The sequence below is a fragment of the Oxyura jamaicensis genome, chromosome 1 (assembly GCF_011077185.1).
Source record: "Oxyura jamaicensis isolate SHBP4307 breed ruddy duck chromosome 1, BPBGC_Ojam_1.0, whole genome shotgun sequence".
NCBI classification, from domain to species: Eukaryota; Metazoa; Chordata; class Aves; order Anseriformes; family Anatidae; genus Oxyura; species Oxyura jamaicensis.
Genome location: NC_048893.1, coordinates 111,487,162 through 111,503,652, shown reverse-complemented (window position 1 = coordinate 111,503,652; position 16,491 = coordinate 111,487,162). Strand labels below are relative to the sequence as shown.

The following is a 16,491-nucleotide window of genomic DNA, read 5'->3' as shown; positions in this document are numbered from 1 at the left end:
GGCGCCCCGCGGGAGGGCCGGGTCAGCCCAGCCCGGCGGGCAGGGCGGGGAGCGGGGCGCCCCCCTTCTCCTTCTTCCCCCCCTCTCCCCGCCTCCAATCCGGCTGGATCCTGTTGCGGCGCCGCTGGCGCTGCTGGGATGGGGGGGGGCGGCCTCCGTGCGCGGCGCGGCTGGCGGGCGGGCGGCCGCAGCGGCTCGCCGTGAGGCACCCGGCGCGCAGCGGGGAAGGGAACGAGGGAGGGAGGGAGCGGGCGCCGCAGGGCCGCGGCTGGAGCCATGCCGAAGAGAAAGGTGAAGCGATGGGGGGGGAAGAAAGGGCCGGGGAGGGGGCAGCGGGGCGCGGAGAGGCAGCTAAAGGAGGAGCGGAGCCCCCCCTCGTCCCTTCCCCCCGTCCCTTCCCCTCAGCAGCGCCCAACGGCGGCGTCTGGAAGGTTCTGCTCTGAAGGCAGCGGCGGGAAGGGGTGGGGGGAGGTAAGGGGGGGTGGGGGTGGGGCGGGGGGCGGTGTCACGTGGCGCTGCGCCCCGCCCCCGCGCGCTTGACGCGCGGTGTTTGTGTTGGCAGGTGAGCGCGGCGGGAGGGGAGGCCGCAGAGGAGGTAAGTTATGGGGGGGGGGGGGGGGGGGGCGGGGGCGGTCCCGGTGCTGGCCCTGACGCCGCGGGTCTTTGTGCTTCTCTCCCTGTAGCCGAAGAGGCGATCGGCGCGGCTGTCTGCTGTGAGTAGGGGTGCGAGGTGGGAGGCCGCCCCCGGCGGGGCTAGGGGAGGGCTGGCGTCTTCACGCGGCTGAGCCCTGACTCGTTGTGTCTCCTCAGAAACCCGCTCCTGCCAAAGCAGAGCCGAAACCCAAAAAGCTGGCGGCAAAGGTGAGAGAGCAGGGAAGGGGGGGAGGTGGCGGGCCGGTTGGCTGTGCAGGCGCATGGGGACTTCCCGCCTCACAGCACGGATGCTCAGTGTCTGGGCGTTTTTATTCATCTTCTCCTATTCCCTGTGGGAGTGCCCCTTTCGCTGAAGGATAGGTTTGGTGTGCTTGTACTGGGACCTGCAGGTACACTAGAAAGTTTCGTTCCACCCTGCCTGGTTAGGCCCTTCTAAAGCACGCAAAAGAATCGGAAAGTAATCAAAAGCATTGCAAAGGAACACAGGCGCTGCTTTGTTGGTTGTTAAGTGGTATTTTGGTGCTGATCCTGACAGCTGTGCACAGAATTGGATTTTGTCACTGTCTAACAGAAGGGGATAGAATATACTCTCGAATTAAAGCAGTGTCTTACAGCAGGAAAACATTTGAATTACTTACACAGGCTGTTGAAAAAGATCCACCTTTCCATTCATGTAGTCAATTTTTGTGTCTTTGTGTGTGTTGTGATTTAGTATAATCTTTCAAATTTTAAGTATAGCCTGAACAGTTCAATAGTTGAGGTGTAAAATCTTATTTTTAAAGAAATAGAGAGGTTCAGTATCCATTGGCAGGTTGGCGTATTAATTTTTGTGTGTTTGTTCATGATTATAAGGGGGTCTTGTTTGGCTTTGTTGTCAAATGTATGGCTTACAGCGTTTCAGAGACACTAGTACAGAATTCTGCTTTGTGGGCCCCCTGTCTTCGCTTTTATAGTCCTGCTCAACTGATCAGTACTGCAACTTCATCCTAATGGGCTGAATATTGATGTACTCCCATTCTCTGAGTTTACAGCCTAAAGGATTTTGAAAGCTTTCCATTTTTCAGTTCCTTTTTTCAAGTGTTTTTCTCAGCAGTGCATCTACTTTCTGATGCTGCTAGTTGGAGACTGCTATTTTGAAAATTGAAACACAGAGGTCTGCATGTTGTGAAATTATCTGGTTTTGTAATACTGAGTCCGAGCGTTTATTTTTTTTACTGATTTTTTTTCTTCAGTGTATTTTAATTCATCTCTGTGCTCTGAAGGATTTTAAAATTAAATCCTTTTCTAAAGGCAGTGTAAAAGCATTTCTGAAGTTCTGTGGACATTGACAGTGTAGTTAGTGGATAGAAGATGCTGCAGCGTTTTTTATTTTTACATTGCGCCCTCTGTATACGTGCATATCCTATTGCATGTTTGTGTCCAGCAGTGTAAAACACGTAAAACTTTTGCTCAGTAGTTACAATCATTTGGCAAGATTGTATTATGAAGACAACATTTTGCATATGCGTTCATATAGAATAGGAAATGTATTTAAATGGCTAGTAAAAAGTTGTGTAAAGTAGCCCAGTAGCCCGATGCTTTTTTGTTGTTTTTGCTCTAAGTGTTCCTCACAAAGAATGGAATACATCTGACCCAGTGGTCTCTGATCAGACCTGCGTGTTTCTACAGTACATAGAATGAACAGAAATGAGAACTCTTTCTCGCGGTGAATTTTAGGTCAGAGGTAATAAATTAGGCCGTAAGTTGAAGAACTTCCTTCCATGGAGTGCACGCAGTATTTTCAATGAGATTAGATGCACTTTAAGGGAGATCAGTGCAGTAGTCTTCAGCTTAGACGTATAAGTGCATTATATTCTCTTGTGACGTACTCAAATTGAACCTGCCCAGAAAATGTGTTAGTTTGTCATTTACTGAAAACGGTTGTTAGCATCATTAAATTGTGATGCTAATGTTTGACAGGTGGTGTCAAAAACAGTGCTCCTGTGTCAGTCTTAATTGACATAAATATTTTGAGGATCAGCTGGGGGACAAGCAAACTTTATGGCATTTGGTTGCTGTAAGGAATATCTGGGAGGATATGTTACAGGTTTATACAAAAATAGCTATGAGCAAATGCTTTTCTCCAGTCTGTTTAATAACAGTGACGCCAGGTAGAGAGGATGTGATATACAGAGTGGAAGGACTTCACTGCTGGTTTGGTATTTTAGCTCTGCCACAAGAACTTAGAGCACATATGACAAATTGTTCTGCCTTGCTGCTAGAATTAAGTACTACCATTTTTCTTTCTGATAGGTTTTTCCAGATGGGTTTGTACTGCTCTAAGCGGTGCTTGTAGCTACTGTACAATGTGGTGGTTTTAGATTCTGTGAGCCTAACATTGTCATAGTGTGTGCTGTTCAGGGTTGAGGGATGGAAGAGAAAAGGAGAGGTTTATCTTGTCCTGATTTGATTCTCTCATTGTACTGACTACGCGAAATAGGGGTTGTCTGTATGTAGTTTGGAAGAGGCTTTTTTGGCAATTCAACTATGTATTAGCTCACTGGTTGTTGGTAGCAGCTCTTGCTGTTTGGCAAGTCCATCTTGTTTTTGTTTAATCATTTTCAAGGTTTACCTTGTAGGTTATATGAACTTACCGGAAACTGATTTAATTGTAGGATAAGTCTGAGGACAAGAAGGCTCAGTCAAAGGGGAAAAAGGGGCCTAAAGGAAAACAGACGGATGAGACAAACCAAGAACAGACGAAGGACAACTTGCCTGCAGAAAATGGGGAAATGAAAAGTGAGGAGGTAAAGTTGTCTGTATTCTTTATTCTAAAACATCTGGATAACTTACTGTACTAGTTACCTAAACATCAGAAACACATGCAGTTCTTTTACTAGATTCTGTTTCTGTGCAAAGAAAGATAAAGGTTATCAAAACACTAGTAGATAAACCAGGTGAATTCTAGTTGCCCCCAGAAGAGTTGCAGTGATATAGTAACAGTCCCTGAAGTTATGGAAAAAGGTGAGAATTTTACTAAAGTCACGTCCTTCAGCAAGGAGCTGTTTTGCCAGCCGTGACAAGGGAAAGGCTGTTGCCTTTGATGAAGGGATGGTAGGGAAAGTTGCAAGAACTACTAATAGTTGTTGAGGACTGTGCCAAATTATTCTTGATTGTAATACTTTGCTAAAATGGCCGTGGTTCTTTTTTAGGAGTTAGTGATCATTTAACTTAAAGCATCCTTCACACTACTCTTTTTCTGGAAGCTGGGCATCACTCGTTTTTAAATTTAGGATGAGATTTGTAGGGAGCAGCAGCGCCTCCTACTGCAGCTGTTAACAGTTGGATAAAGCAAGTTTTCACATAGGCTTACAATTACTCTGAGTTTTCTGCAGTATTGACTGCCTTGCTCACTTCAGTTAGTCAGTTGTTTGGTCAGATCTTCAGAGGATTTGTTTTAAATTTAAATGTGATTTATTCTTCCTGTCTAGTTTGTGTTTAAAATTTTCATTTTTAAATTTTTTTTTCAGTGTGCAAATTTATTTCCAAGTAGGGGAAAAGTGTATTTGTTTTTTAGGTAGATGGGGTTTTGTGTGTAAGGAAGGTTGATTATTTTAGCATGCAGTATAATTCATTTGGAGTAATGTTTTTTCCTTTGCAAACTTATGGTGTGATGTTTGTGAAAAAGCGCTGTAAGTAGCAATTCATTGGTAGGCTGGAGTTTGTACGTGGCTCTCGCTGTCTATCACCGTTGCATAATTCAGGCCTTCCATTTGTGCATGTGGCATGACAGTAATAACAAACTGAAATCCGGTGATGTTTCTCATCTGTTTAATGCTCTCGTGTAAAGATGACAAAGTTAAGGAATGGATGATCATTTTTGGGGCACAACTTCATGCTTATGTTGGTCACCCAGTCAAAATCCATGAACTAATAAAATACCCAAGGCTAGACAAGGCAGTCTGTCCTGTTTGACATTAAAGACTACTGTTATCATCCAATACTGTCAGTGATGCTGTTGTTAGTTAACAATGTCCTGGACGGACAGTGAATTCTTACAGTAAAAAGAATGAAATGCCTGTGGGGAAAAATGGCTACTGTATGTACTTCATCCTTCCAAAGCCTTCCCCCAGGGGCCAGTGTAGACAGTCAGCTGGTGTTAGGGTTCCTGTTGTGGTAGTACTATGATTTCAATATTATGTTTTTGGTGCTGTTGGTGCTGCAAAGCTTTGGAATAGTTAAATTAGCATAGTTTTTATGTTGATAGTTGTTACATTCCTTTTTTTTTTTTTTAAACTATGTTGCAAAGCAGTGAGTTTTCCAATCCAAAGGGGGTTACAATTGTAATCAATTAATTTTGTATGAATTTGTCCTGAAGTACAATGTATAGAAGCTTGACTTAAAAATGGTGTAGCTCTGCTACGTTCAGTGTATTTTTACAAAGTGATGTTTAGTTCAGTGCAGTACTGAGTCCCTAAATCTTGCTTGCCTCAAAATGTACTAAGATTTGAAAATGTTCAGTGCTGCACTTGGGTGCATAAAATGCATCTATAATGTTTTTTCTAAGCACAATTTTACACAAGGATTTTAACTTCAAAAAAAAATCTTTCTTAAAGGCAGTAATTATTGAAAAAGGCTTTTTTTTTAAAAAAAAAAAAAATCCTTTTCAGCACATATTGAATAGTAACAATATCAGCTTCTGAAATCCATACTGATGCATCTGAGGAGATAAAAGGCCTTTCAAGAAAGCTTGGTTTTAATAGGTTGTTGTCCAAGAGAAATGAGCAGATCATGGCACCGATTAATTAGACTGCAAAGCATGGTGTGTAGAGACAAGTCATGGTTGTTCTGTATGTCCAGTTAACTCAATTGCACATTAAAAATGCTATGAACTAAAAGACTTAATTGCTTAGAAATTTTTCACGCTCGTGTTTTTTCCCCCTTCTTTTCAGACCCAAGCATCTGATGCAGCAGTAGAGAAAGAAGCTAAGTCTGACTAACGTCTGGTACCAGCTCTTGGATTGATGGTCCTTATACTTTTCTTCTTGTACAATTCAGAGGAATATTTTTATCAACTATTTTGTAAATGCAAGTTTTTTAGTAGTTGTAGAAAACACATTTTTAAAAAGGAGAGAATCCCAACCCAACCCATTTTTTTACATATTTAGATATGTGTAAATGCTTTTTTTTTAAGTGGTAAAATCATGTACTGGTTGTCTGTTTTCTATGAAACCAGAAATTACTGGAATGTTCCATAAAGGAGGGGGCTTTTTCAAGTCTTGATGAGGCTTCATGTTCCATAGATTGTGAGGGACAATTTTTCTATCCTATTAAATGAAGCATAACACAGGTTAGACTTCGGAGTTTGTAACAATATGTTGAGGATGTCTTAACATTGTAGTTATTTATCTATGGTTGTACCATCAGTAGAATTGCTTACCTAATAAACTGCTCCCTAGTGTTGGATTTCTTGCTGAGTGATGTATATCTGTGACAAAGTTATTTTTGGTAGGTGCAGCTTGATTTTTCTCAACAACTTTGTAATGGTGGTGTGAAAGACTGGAAATTTTTACTTTAAATGCTGAATAGGTAAAAGTTTCTGATCGGTAGACTTAACGTCAGCTGGTATTTCACATCCTATTTTCAAGGACAGCTTGTCTACAATGATCAGATGAAAAATATTTGAAATAGGCTTAGAAAAATAAAACTCTAGTTTTTAGATTAAAAAACCCTATGTGAATAAAAACAATTGTAAAATTATTTGTAGTGTCTGTGATCACCAAACAAAAGCCAAATAAATCTTAAGAAATGATGTTTTGGTAGCTCCTGCATTGACTATGACAACTCACAGTACAAGTCGTGTAGTCATCGAACATGTTGTGTTTCTGTTGGAAAACAATGAATAAATAAATACCTAGTGGTTTTGATTTCTAACTGTATTCTTGATGTTGGTAAAACCCATACTTTTCCAAGAGACGAATGGTAATGCAGGCAGTGAGCAGCAATTAGAAAACCATAGTTGCAGTCTTGCTTGGACTTAAAGATTGAAAGCTGGTAGTGTAGTGGTGCTGCTTTTGCTCTTAAAAAACAGCATCAGATCTTCTTGTCTGGCATCTAAGAGATGGTGTGTGCACTCGTGTAAACAGTGCTTTGAGGAAGATGTGCAGAGCAATCCTCTTGAGTGTTAACTGTTGTATTGGAACTTATTTTGGACTGTATTGGGACTGCATTGGCATTTCCCCAGTCAATTTTTGGGGAAGCTGACTTTTGACTTTAAAACATCAGATGTTTTGTTGATTTCCCTGTTCATCAGGGAAATGAAGCTGGGCTGTGAACTTCTCTGGTAGCTAGCTGGGGTCATGCAGTGGAACCCTTAGAAGAAAAGTAGGGGAACAGTGTGGGCAGGAGCGGCAAGGGAAGAGCAAGAAGACTTCTGTTCTCGTGCTGATGATCTGTTAGGTAAGGTAACCATGCTGTGAGTAGCTATACCTGCTACGTGGAGTTGCAACTTGACAGCATGGTTTCAAACAAAAGTAAAATGTAACGATGCTGAGAGCTCATTCATATAGTACTAAACTGCCCTGATTCTCCCTCAGTGTATTCAAAAAAATAAAATAACAGCCTTTCATCAGAAGGGGGCGTATCAAGTATATGTTATTTTATCTTAAAAAAATGAAACCTGTGACTGGAAGAACCTCTGACAGTATCGCTTCAGCTCCCTCAGAGTGTGATTTCCTCCCCTCCCCCCCCCAGCCACCCTTCATTTTGCTGTATTGCAGCTGTGCGTAGTAGCAGGGCTTCATCCTATCGGTGTGATGCCAGCCAGCTGTCAGCCTTGTCTTGGGAGGAGTCAAGATCAAAAAGTAACACTTCTTGTTTCTTCTTTTTTTTTTTCCTTGATGATATTTATGCTCTTAACACCTGCAACTACAGTATCTATGTCCTCTTCATTTTTTGTGCCACATTCAACTTCTAATAGTTACTTCTAAAGAGACACCCAAGTTTCACCTCTAACTTATTTTCTCAAGGAATGCTTTTATCCGAGTAATTTCTCACATGCTTTCATATAATAAAGCATTTTACCCTTTTTACTTCTTACCTATTTAAGAAAATATTAGTTTTTCCTCAGCTTATACAGAGGATGTCTTCCAACAGTGGACCACAAAGTGCTGCTGGTCCAATTCTGTCACAGGTGTGTTTCTAGCAGAATGCATCTGGCTTTGCCTTCAAATTCTGTGGATTTTAAAAGGCTTGAGCTAAGTTTATGCTACTCTTTACAACACCTCCCATTATCTTATTTGTTAAGTTTAGTAGTAGGGTGCAATGGCTGCTTATGTGGCCTGTTTGCTTTCTTTGTGTTTTTACCAAGTCAAAAACATCTGTGAAATGACTAATAAAGTTGCAGGTGAGTATCCTGAAATAACCTCTTTTACCTTCTTATGAAATGTCTGCTTCTCATGTATTTTGAGTCTCTAATCTGGAGATCCTGCTGATTCCCAACATCTTCTAACACATTTATCATAGTTGTTCCCTAATATGTATTCTTGGGGACAGAAATTTCTTTCTCATTTTATTGTGGAGGTGAGAGGACTCAGCCATCAGGGAAATCAGGGGCAGCCCGCCTTTCACGGGACAGAAATTCTCACCGAAAGGAGGACAGGACCAGGGGTAGTTGTGTCAGGAGCATGGAAACCCTACCTCTGTTTGGAGCAGCGCAAGCTCAGGCCTGAAAGGATTCTCTTAGCTTTACCTGTAAAGAGAGCTGCTGGTGGGGCAGACTTTGGAGAAGAGGGGAGGAAAAATGATAGCTCTCAACAAAGCAGTCCACTTAAGGTGAAAGAAATTTCAGGCTAGGCAGTCACGCCCCATGAAAAGTAAGGGGATCGAAGTGGTAGGTGCTATGGCTCTTCAAATGGTTTGAGCTGTCAGCCTGTGACAGCAAAACCCAGCTACTTAAGCTACTGGGAGAGCGAGGGGTTGTGTGCATTGGCATGAGATGTTGGTCCTGCGTGTGGAGAATTGGACTGGGAGGTATGTAAACTGCTCTGACAAGTCCCAGGGCCGTGCTTCGGAAACAGCACTCTTCCCTGTTGTGACACCAGGTAAGTTTGCTCTGTGCGACTAAAGAGTGGAGTGACAGTGAAGATCTGCACGACACACGTAACGGGAACCATCCACTTCAGCATCTACGGAGCAAACCCCGTCTCCACGAGGTTACTTGATCTCCAGAACGTGCTCCCCACGGCAGCACCCTGCCGGCACTTCCTCCTCCGCCGCCAAGCACCCCTCAGCTCTGCGCTGCGACAGCCGGGGCCGTGCGGGCGGCCCTCAGGGGACGAGGGGGCTGACAGGACGCCGGGTCCCGGCCGCACGAGCGCAGCGCCCCAACGGCCGTAACGGCCGCAACGGCCCCGTCGCGCGCCGTGGCTCCGCCCACTCCTGACAGAACGGCCCCGCCCAGCGATTATCCCTCACCACCCCGCGGCCGCGATCCTTCCGCGCCCGGCCATCTCGTTCCTTTCCCCCGCCGCAGCGTCCCGCTCACCGCTCCCGCGCCGCACCTCTCACCGCGGCGACGCGCTCCGTCCCCGCCGACCCCCTTCCTTCCCGGACAGCCGCCCTAACAGGGAGCCGGGACTACTTTTCCCCCTCCGCCCTGCGCAGGAGGCGGCGGGGCAGAGGCGGGTGGCGCAGGCGGAGGCGGCGATGGCGGCGCTGAGGCTGCGCTAGGCGACGGGGGGGGGGGGGAGCGCGAGCGAGAGGGGCGGGGGAGAGCAGAGGAGGGAGGAGGGGGAGGGGGCGCTGACAGGGCTCTCCCGAGCCGGGCCCGGCCCGCGCCTGCCGCCGCCTGAGCCCGGCCGCCCGCCCGCCCGCAGGAGGGAAGGAAGCTGAAGCGAGCCATGGCCGAGCTCTCGCCTTCCTCCAGCTCCGGCGGCGCGTCCGTGCCGCTCATTGAATCAGGTAACGCCGGCGGGGCGCGGCGGGAGCCGGCGCCGCTCCCTGCCGCCATCTTCCCGCTGCCGCCGCCGCCGCTCAGCCTCACCCCCCCCCTCCCCCCCCGTGTCTCCCTGTCTGTCCCCGTCTCTCCTGCAGAGCTCTACTTCCTCATAGCTCGGTTCCTGACCACCGGGCCCTGCAAGAGAGCGCTGGAGGTGAGTACCGGGGCGCCGCTCGCTCACCTGGGCTCGCACGCTTGCCCGGAGCCCTCAGCCGTCTGGTGGCTGCTGCGGAGAGGATTGCAGGGGAGGTGTGAGCGGCCGGTACCCGACCCCCGGCCTCTCGGCGGCCGCCTGGCAAGCCCCAGCCCCCCGCCTGCCGTCCCCGCTGATGCCTTTTTTTTTTTTTTTTTTTTCTCTTCTGTTTCCCGTGTCTCCGCAGGTGCTGGTGCAGGAGCTGGAGCAGCACCAGGTCTGTGTGGAATCCCCGCCGGTCTCGCCCCTCTCGCTGTAGTAGAAACCTTCTTAAGTCACTCGAGTTTCTTCCGCTCCCACCTCCCAACTTTTTACCCCCTTCCACACACGTTGTTGTGGATGTGATTTCTTCCCTCCTTCCCCTCCAACTTATTTTCTTCTTTCTCTATTTAGTTACTTCCTAAACGGTTGGATTGGGAAGGAAACGAGCATTACAGAAGCTATGAAGAATTGGTAAGACTTATATTCTTTTAAAAACCCTTTTAATTAGGATGGTATCGCTGATGTTAAGACGTTTCAACCTTTAAAAGTAGGCCCAAAGCTTTAACTTGCAGATTTGCTGTTCTGTTAAGGCACTGGAGTCCCTGTCGGAAAAGGCGTTTGATGTCTTTACATTAGACTAACAAAAACACAAGTGGTGGTTTAAATTGAGGATATTGTTTACATAGCAGAGGTGGAGCTTGGCGTTGTGCATTGGTACATGCCGCTGCCTACAGACGGGCAGGAGCCAATCTGAAGCACGGTTTCATTTCGGAGTTTCGCGAGCAAGTTTGTCAAGCACGTTTTGATTTGACGGTATTTATTTTCTGCTTGGCTTCCTTCATCGGTCCCCTTCAACAGATTAGGAAATGAAATCGCTGTTCAGAAATCAAGGCTTGGCAGTTGTGGTTCCTACAAGTGTGCTCTCTTTCTCTGGCCGCTCACTGGTCATAGCTTTGTTTCTAAACATTGCAAAGATACGAGTGACCTCTCAATGGCGTGTATTTGAATGCCTTCTGCCGCCGATCTTGTTTGCACCAAATGTTTTCTTCCATCCCATTTCAGAATGGAAAGCTGCTTTTATCTTGGCGTTTTGTTTTACTGCTTCTTCGACTGCAGAATGTATTTGGCAGTTTGAACCTTGTGAAGTAGTGGCCTGGTGGTGCCTGGCCATTGTAGTTCTGCACTGGTTTATTGTTCTTGGTCTTGTTTTCTTTAGAGAAATGTTTATTCACCACCCACCCCCACCCCGGTTAGGCATTCCAGGTTAATGGACTTCTCCCTTACCTGTCAGCTTGTGTATTGTTACAGTTAGATCTCCTCTTCCCCCGTGTCTAACACTTCAACGCTTCTGGGTAGTGCTTGTATAGAGAAAGAATAATACTTAGTTTATAACGTTTTCTTAATTATTTAACTGCTGCTTAAAATGATAAACTGGATTCCATTTCTTTTAGTTGTCAGTGTGGTCAGTTGAGCAAATGAGGTCTTAAAATTAATGCTTTAAGTCACTAAAAGGCCAAGTCTTGCTAAGCAGGAATACTTTCAAGCTCTGACTTGAATTTAGCAGACATGAAAGTAGCGTTGACTTTAAAAGGGCTTTGTCTGTTTTTTGTTTGGTTGTTTGTTTTTTGACCCCAGTTCTTCTGGGACTTCAGGAGTTTTCTGTGTTCATGCATATAAAGTTCTCAAATGAATTCTTTAATGTGTGCCACTTCTACCTCTTTTCCCTGTACAATTTACAAGAAGTATCTGTGCAGGATAATTGAATTTTGAGTATCCTGAAATACATCTTCTGAAGCTTTTAGATTCTGCTTTGGAAGGGCTTTGGGAACCTCTTGTCCTGCCTGTCTCTCTCTGAATTTGCTTTGACTGCAGATAAATAACAAACAAGTGGTACAATTATTTCTTTTCCTTTTTGTTCATCATGGAACTGGAGCAACAGTTTAAAATAACCATCTTTCCAAAACCTGAGTAAAGCTACTTTTAAAAAGATGCTAGGTTTGGTAAGCATGCTTCTGTAAGTGATTCCTGATGATGGTGTGCAAGCAGAACAGTTTATAATACTTGACATAGATTATGCTGAGCGTCCTGTCCAGAATATCTTGGCTGCTACTACTGTGTGCCAGTTGAAGAGGCAAAATTTAGAAAGAAATGACGAAAAAGTGATTTTTTGTAATCTTACCAACTAAATTTGTTCTCATAATCAACCGTAACCGTTTGTTGAGCTGACTTACTTCAGTGTGTTTGGCTGTGTAGTAATGTTAACTGTTTCACTGGTGTTAACAGCCACTCCCCAAAGAATACACCCTATAACTCCCCAAACTTTGTACATTACTTGGATTTTTATTCTTAAAGCATGCTGGGTTGTGGCTTAAATCACATTGCTCACAACACTCTGTTTATGTTTGGACAACTTTTTGTTGAGCAGATCTTATTTGGCAGCACACGGTATTTTTTTCCTGCCCTTCTGACTGCGGGATCAGCTTTATCAAGACTTTTCTCATTTATGTTCAATCATGAGGCTGAGGGAGTAGCATCATGAGCCAGTTCTGCCCGTGTTTTTAACAACATGGGCAAGAGGCCGCATGCCAATGTTGTTGTGGCCCTTTGCCTCTCTTGAGTGTCAGGGAATTGCCTCTCTGCTGGAGCAGCAGCATGGCTTCTGGCTCTGGCTGGTTCTTATGCGGCCCAGTCACAGAGTACAGTGAGCATGGGTATGTTTGTACCTGCAGATTCAGGCCTGCCACTAGTTTAAATTTATGTTCCTCTTGGTTTGGTTTACTCAGGTCCATATAAGCTCAGTGAATTTAACTTCTGCATTACTGTGATAAATTTCATCACTAGTTTAGGAGTTCTTCCGACTGACCTCCGGGGCAACCCCAAACCACACATCTGTTCTTAACTGAGGCATCTGAGTGTATGTGGGGAAGTATCTTTTTTAGACTGCTGGATGTAAATAATATGGGATCTCCCCAACTTGACAGGTGATTGTTTTGATCCACTTGGTTTAAGGAAGCTCAGCAGTCTTATGTTGTGTAGTACTGGTTCTTCAAGGAAACTATATTGTACTCAAACCTACCAGACTGCACTTTACTGAATAAGTACTGTACAGTGAAGTAGTAGTTGCATAAATTCTCGTGCTTGATTACAACAGAATTTTCCATGATCTTGAGTTACAAGTGCCTGACTTTTATTAATAAAAAATAGTTGGGTGAGTTAGGCAAAGGCAACTCTTGTAGGGTACCACAGGAATGGACACTATATGCAAGAATATTGCAGGCTTTCTGCAGTAAAATACTGATAGGCAGTAGGTAATTTTACCAAAGGTATTTTTACTACAGCTCTCCCATTCCTGAAGAGCACTTGCTTAGCTCACTAGATGAGAGCTTTACAGAATTGATGTTTGGTAATTTGAATTTGGGTATTTTAAACATTGGTTATGTGAATATTGATGCTTTTAGGTTAATCTATTCTGGCTGTACCATATATATGTTTAAAACTTTAATTTCTGTCAGGTGCTATCCAACCAACATGTGGCTCCGGACCATTTATTACAAATTTGCAAGCGTATTGGCCCGATACTGGATAAAGAGATACCACCCAGCATTTCGAGAGTGAATTCCTTGCTTGGTGCGGGGAGGCAGTCCTTGTTACGTACAGCAAAAGGTATGGTTTGTTTGTTATTCAAAATGGGTATGATGCATTTTCATAAGAATCTGGTAATGATTTTTTGATTATTTAAAGGTAGTGAGCTTTCACCAAAGTGGCCCATGCTACTTCTGCACGGTGCTTAAGGAACCAAAACACCAGCGTTTTATGTCTTAACAGAGTAACTATATGCTGATTGTTGTGAAAAGGAAGTTTTGACTTGTATCACGAGAATTACTGTTACTGAGTGCTGAATGTTGCCAGTTTTCAGTGTTAGTGCAATATAGTGAACAATCTGGGACAGGTGCTGCTTCTCTCCCCTCTCCCAGCGTTCTGAATAGTGTGTTGGCCCTGTGGTTTTCAATTGTGGTTGCTGTTGTACTGTGTTCAGTGCAAATCTGAGGCAGTAAAACCAGTTTTCTGAAGGTTTTCTTGGTTAATGCAAATGGCATCAAAATTAGTACATGCATATTCTGTATGTATGCAGAAAGAAAGTCCGTGTCCATAATTTAAAGTGAATGGTTGGCAATACAAAAGCATGTGGATTATTTGATACTTACAAAGTAGATTTTGGCTTAAAATTTTCCTCTTTGAACATTTTGGGAGAGAGGGGCGTGTTCATGTGTTTGTAGAAAGTTTTGGGTAGCTAGATACTGTGTTGTGGGACTGGTCTACTGAATGCACTTGTTTTTCAGTTATCTGTCCTAACTTCTTTAAAGAACGTACACTGATGCAGTGACTGTTTTACCCTTAGAGTTGGGATTGCAGTTATTTCAACACAAGTGAGTCAAAATGACTTTGTGGTAAAGTTAAGAATCACAGAATTGCAAGGTTGGAAGGGAGCTCTTGAGATCGTCTAGTCTGATAATTTCGCATTAATAGACGTGCTGTATATTTTGCACGTTATTTTGTCTTAAATACTTTGCTCTGAAAATGAGTATGAAAATTTCAGATGAAAAGTTAGTTTTGTGTTACGTGAATTGCAGAGGTGTCACCATTCAGAAGTAGTATCAAAGCTGCTTCCCCCCCTTCCATTTCATTATTACGATGTACTGTTCGTTTGGAGGCTTTCAGTCTTCTGATTTTTTTAAAGTTATTTCAATACTGTGTATAATACCTTCTACGCTTATATTCTTTACTGTGTTTTGAAACCACAGTTGAACAGCATTTTTAACGTGTGCTTGTGACAACCTTCCACTTGATTTTAAAGATTGCAGAAACACTGTTTGGAAGGGCTCTGCATTTGCTGCTCTTCATAGAGGAAGACCTCCTGAATTTCCTGTAAACTATGGCACACCACCGAATCTGGGTAAGTCTTGTTCAACATCCATCTCTATTAATATGAGCATATGAGGTATATCTTGATACGAGTCTTGCTATGACACTGAAAATTACGCCTCAGCTGGATCTGGAGGCTTATCTGGAGAACTTTGTATGCCTTCAGTGGAGCTAGGTATGGGTACAAAGGCCTGCCCACGGCACTAGCGAGATAGTAGCCTCTAGGTGAGGTCTGTCTCTTTTAATAAAGCCTGTGTATTAAGTAGTTAAACCAACAAGTATTTATGAATCATTCACCTTTGGATGGAAGGGCTGTCATACGATTTAACTTATAGAAAGCCAAGGGAAAATAAAGATAATATTTAGCACTTCATATTTAGAGGCAGAAGTTTCGATTCAAGCAAGTTTAGAGTACTGTCTTATACACATAAAAAGAATGGAAATTCAAAAAAGCCAACAACTCTGACTTCATGAAATATTAAAGTCTCTTTTAGGAAATCCTTAAGTAATGTATTAACAAAGGTAAATAATGGTGTTTTAGAGTAGACTTGTTTTACATGTTAATATGTTAATTCTTTGATTTCTTTGTGTTCTAGTGGAAGTATATCGAGCAAAGCAATTAACTGGATATGCAAAGTTTAGTACTTCGTTTCCAGGAAGTATGTATCAGCACGTTAAGATGCACAGACGGATTCTTGGCCATCTTTCTTCTGTGTATTGTGTTGCATTCGATAGGACTGGACATAGAATATTTACTGTGAGTTGAAATAAATCCAAGTCTGAAAATAATCATAGTTGGATGCTAGGAAAATAACTTTGAAATGCAGACTGTGCTAAAACTACTTGAGGTGGATATCAATACTGTCAAAGTAGAGCTGATGAGCTCCATCTCAGTGCTCAAGTGTGATGATTTGGTAAAGTAAAAGGTCAGAAGCATCTACGAAATAGTTGTACTTCATGTCAGCTCCTGACCTGCTACTGATGCAGGAGCTTCCTTCAGTGACGTAGTTGTGTGTTCAGCATCTTTCATGTTCTTCATAAAGTGGTAGAAGAAAAATTGTTTTACAGTCCTTTTATTGGTGTTTGTCATTACAGTAAGGAAACTCCTCAAATTTAGTCTAGACTTCTTGCTTTATATGGCATAGGTCTGTAATCTTGAACCATAATTAAAATTTTGTTTCTTAGTGTGGGTTATATGACATTATTTTTGTCAGTTTAAGAAGTATACAGATTTTTAAACAGACTTGTAATTTTACCAAGCTCTGAAAAAGCACAGGTTCTTTAAAGAACACCTAAACATCCTGAATGTCTTTTAAACTCCTCGCTAAGCACAAATATTTCTTTCTAGGGTTCAGATGACTGTCTGGTAAAGATTTGGTCAACTCATAATGGCAGGTTACTTGCCACATTACGTGGACATTCAGCAGAGATTTCTGATATGGCTGTCAATTATGAGAACACTATGATTGCAGCTGGAAGCTGTGATAAAATGATCAGAGTGTGGTGTCTGAGGACTTGTGCGCCGGTTGCTGTCCTCCACGGACACACAGGGTCCATTACCTCATTACAGGTATGTTATGCATTAATTTTCTTTACATTTTCTGATTTACATTTCTGATTTACATTTTCTGATTGTTGGATACTTTGTGCAGTATTAGAGGTTGTATTGAACAAACAATGCTTGCTTTCTTAACGTAGACCAAATGAGATTTTAAAAATATTTGAAAATAAAGCTGCAGGCTTGTAAAATAAAACAGTGTAT

General features: G+C 43.4%; 2 protein-coding genes across 4 annotated transcripts in view; both read left to right on the top strand.

Annotated features, from left to right (window-relative positions):
- Positions 1-55: 55 nt before the first annotated feature.
- On the top strand, positions 56-6,567 carry HMGN1 (high mobility group nucleosome binding domain 1). Its single transcript, XM_035315813.1, has 6 exons — positions 56-291; positions 563-595; positions 684-713; positions 811-861; positions 3,309-3,440; positions 5,586-6,567. The coding sequence occupies exons 1-6, from the start codon at positions 277-279 to the stop codon at positions 5,631-5,633; spliced, it is 309 nt and encodes a 102-aa protein (XP_035171704.1). The 5' UTR covers positions 56-276; the 3' UTR covers positions 5,634-6,567.
- Positions 6,568-9,412: 2,845 nt separating this feature from the next.
- The window catches only part of BRWD1 (bromodomain and WD repeat domain containing 1), a 55,250-nt gene continuing 48,171 nt past the window's right edge, over positions 9,413-16,491 (top strand). Inside the window, exons 1-8 of one of the 3 annotated variants that reach the window (XM_035315801.1) lie at positions 9,413-9,594; positions 9,727-9,785; positions 10,012-10,041; positions 10,218-10,277; positions 13,319-13,469; positions 14,662-14,760; positions 15,326-15,486; positions 16,078-16,299. In XM_035315801.1, coding sequence (XP_035171692.1) covers positions 9,534-9,594; positions 9,727-9,785; positions 10,012-10,041; positions 10,218-10,277; positions 13,319-13,469; positions 14,662-14,760; positions 15,326-15,486; positions 16,078-16,299 — 843 coding nt within the window. In that variant the 5' untranslated portion in view covers positions 9,413-9,533. Of the gene's footprint in view, positions 9,595-9,726; positions 9,786-9,833; positions 9,881-10,011; positions 10,042-10,217; positions 10,278-13,318; positions 13,470-14,661; positions 14,761-15,325; positions 15,487-16,077; positions 16,300-16,491 lie in introns of those variants that run through there. The other 2 variants (XM_035315800.1, XM_035315802.1) reach the window with 2 other exon arrangements.

What these genes read in the sequence shown, in the direction of transcription:
- HMGN1 (XM_035315813.1), top strand. An exon ending in GATCGGCGCGGCTGTCTGCT is followed by an intron (nt 714 to 810) that starts GTGAGTAGGGGT and finishes GTGTCTCCTCAG; the next exon opens with AAACCCGCTCCTGCCAAAGC. An exon ending in GGGAAATGAAAAGTGAGGAG is followed by an intron (nt 3,441 to 5,585) that starts GTAAAGTTGTCT and finishes CCTTCTTTTCAG; the next exon opens with ACCCAAGCATCTGATGCAGC.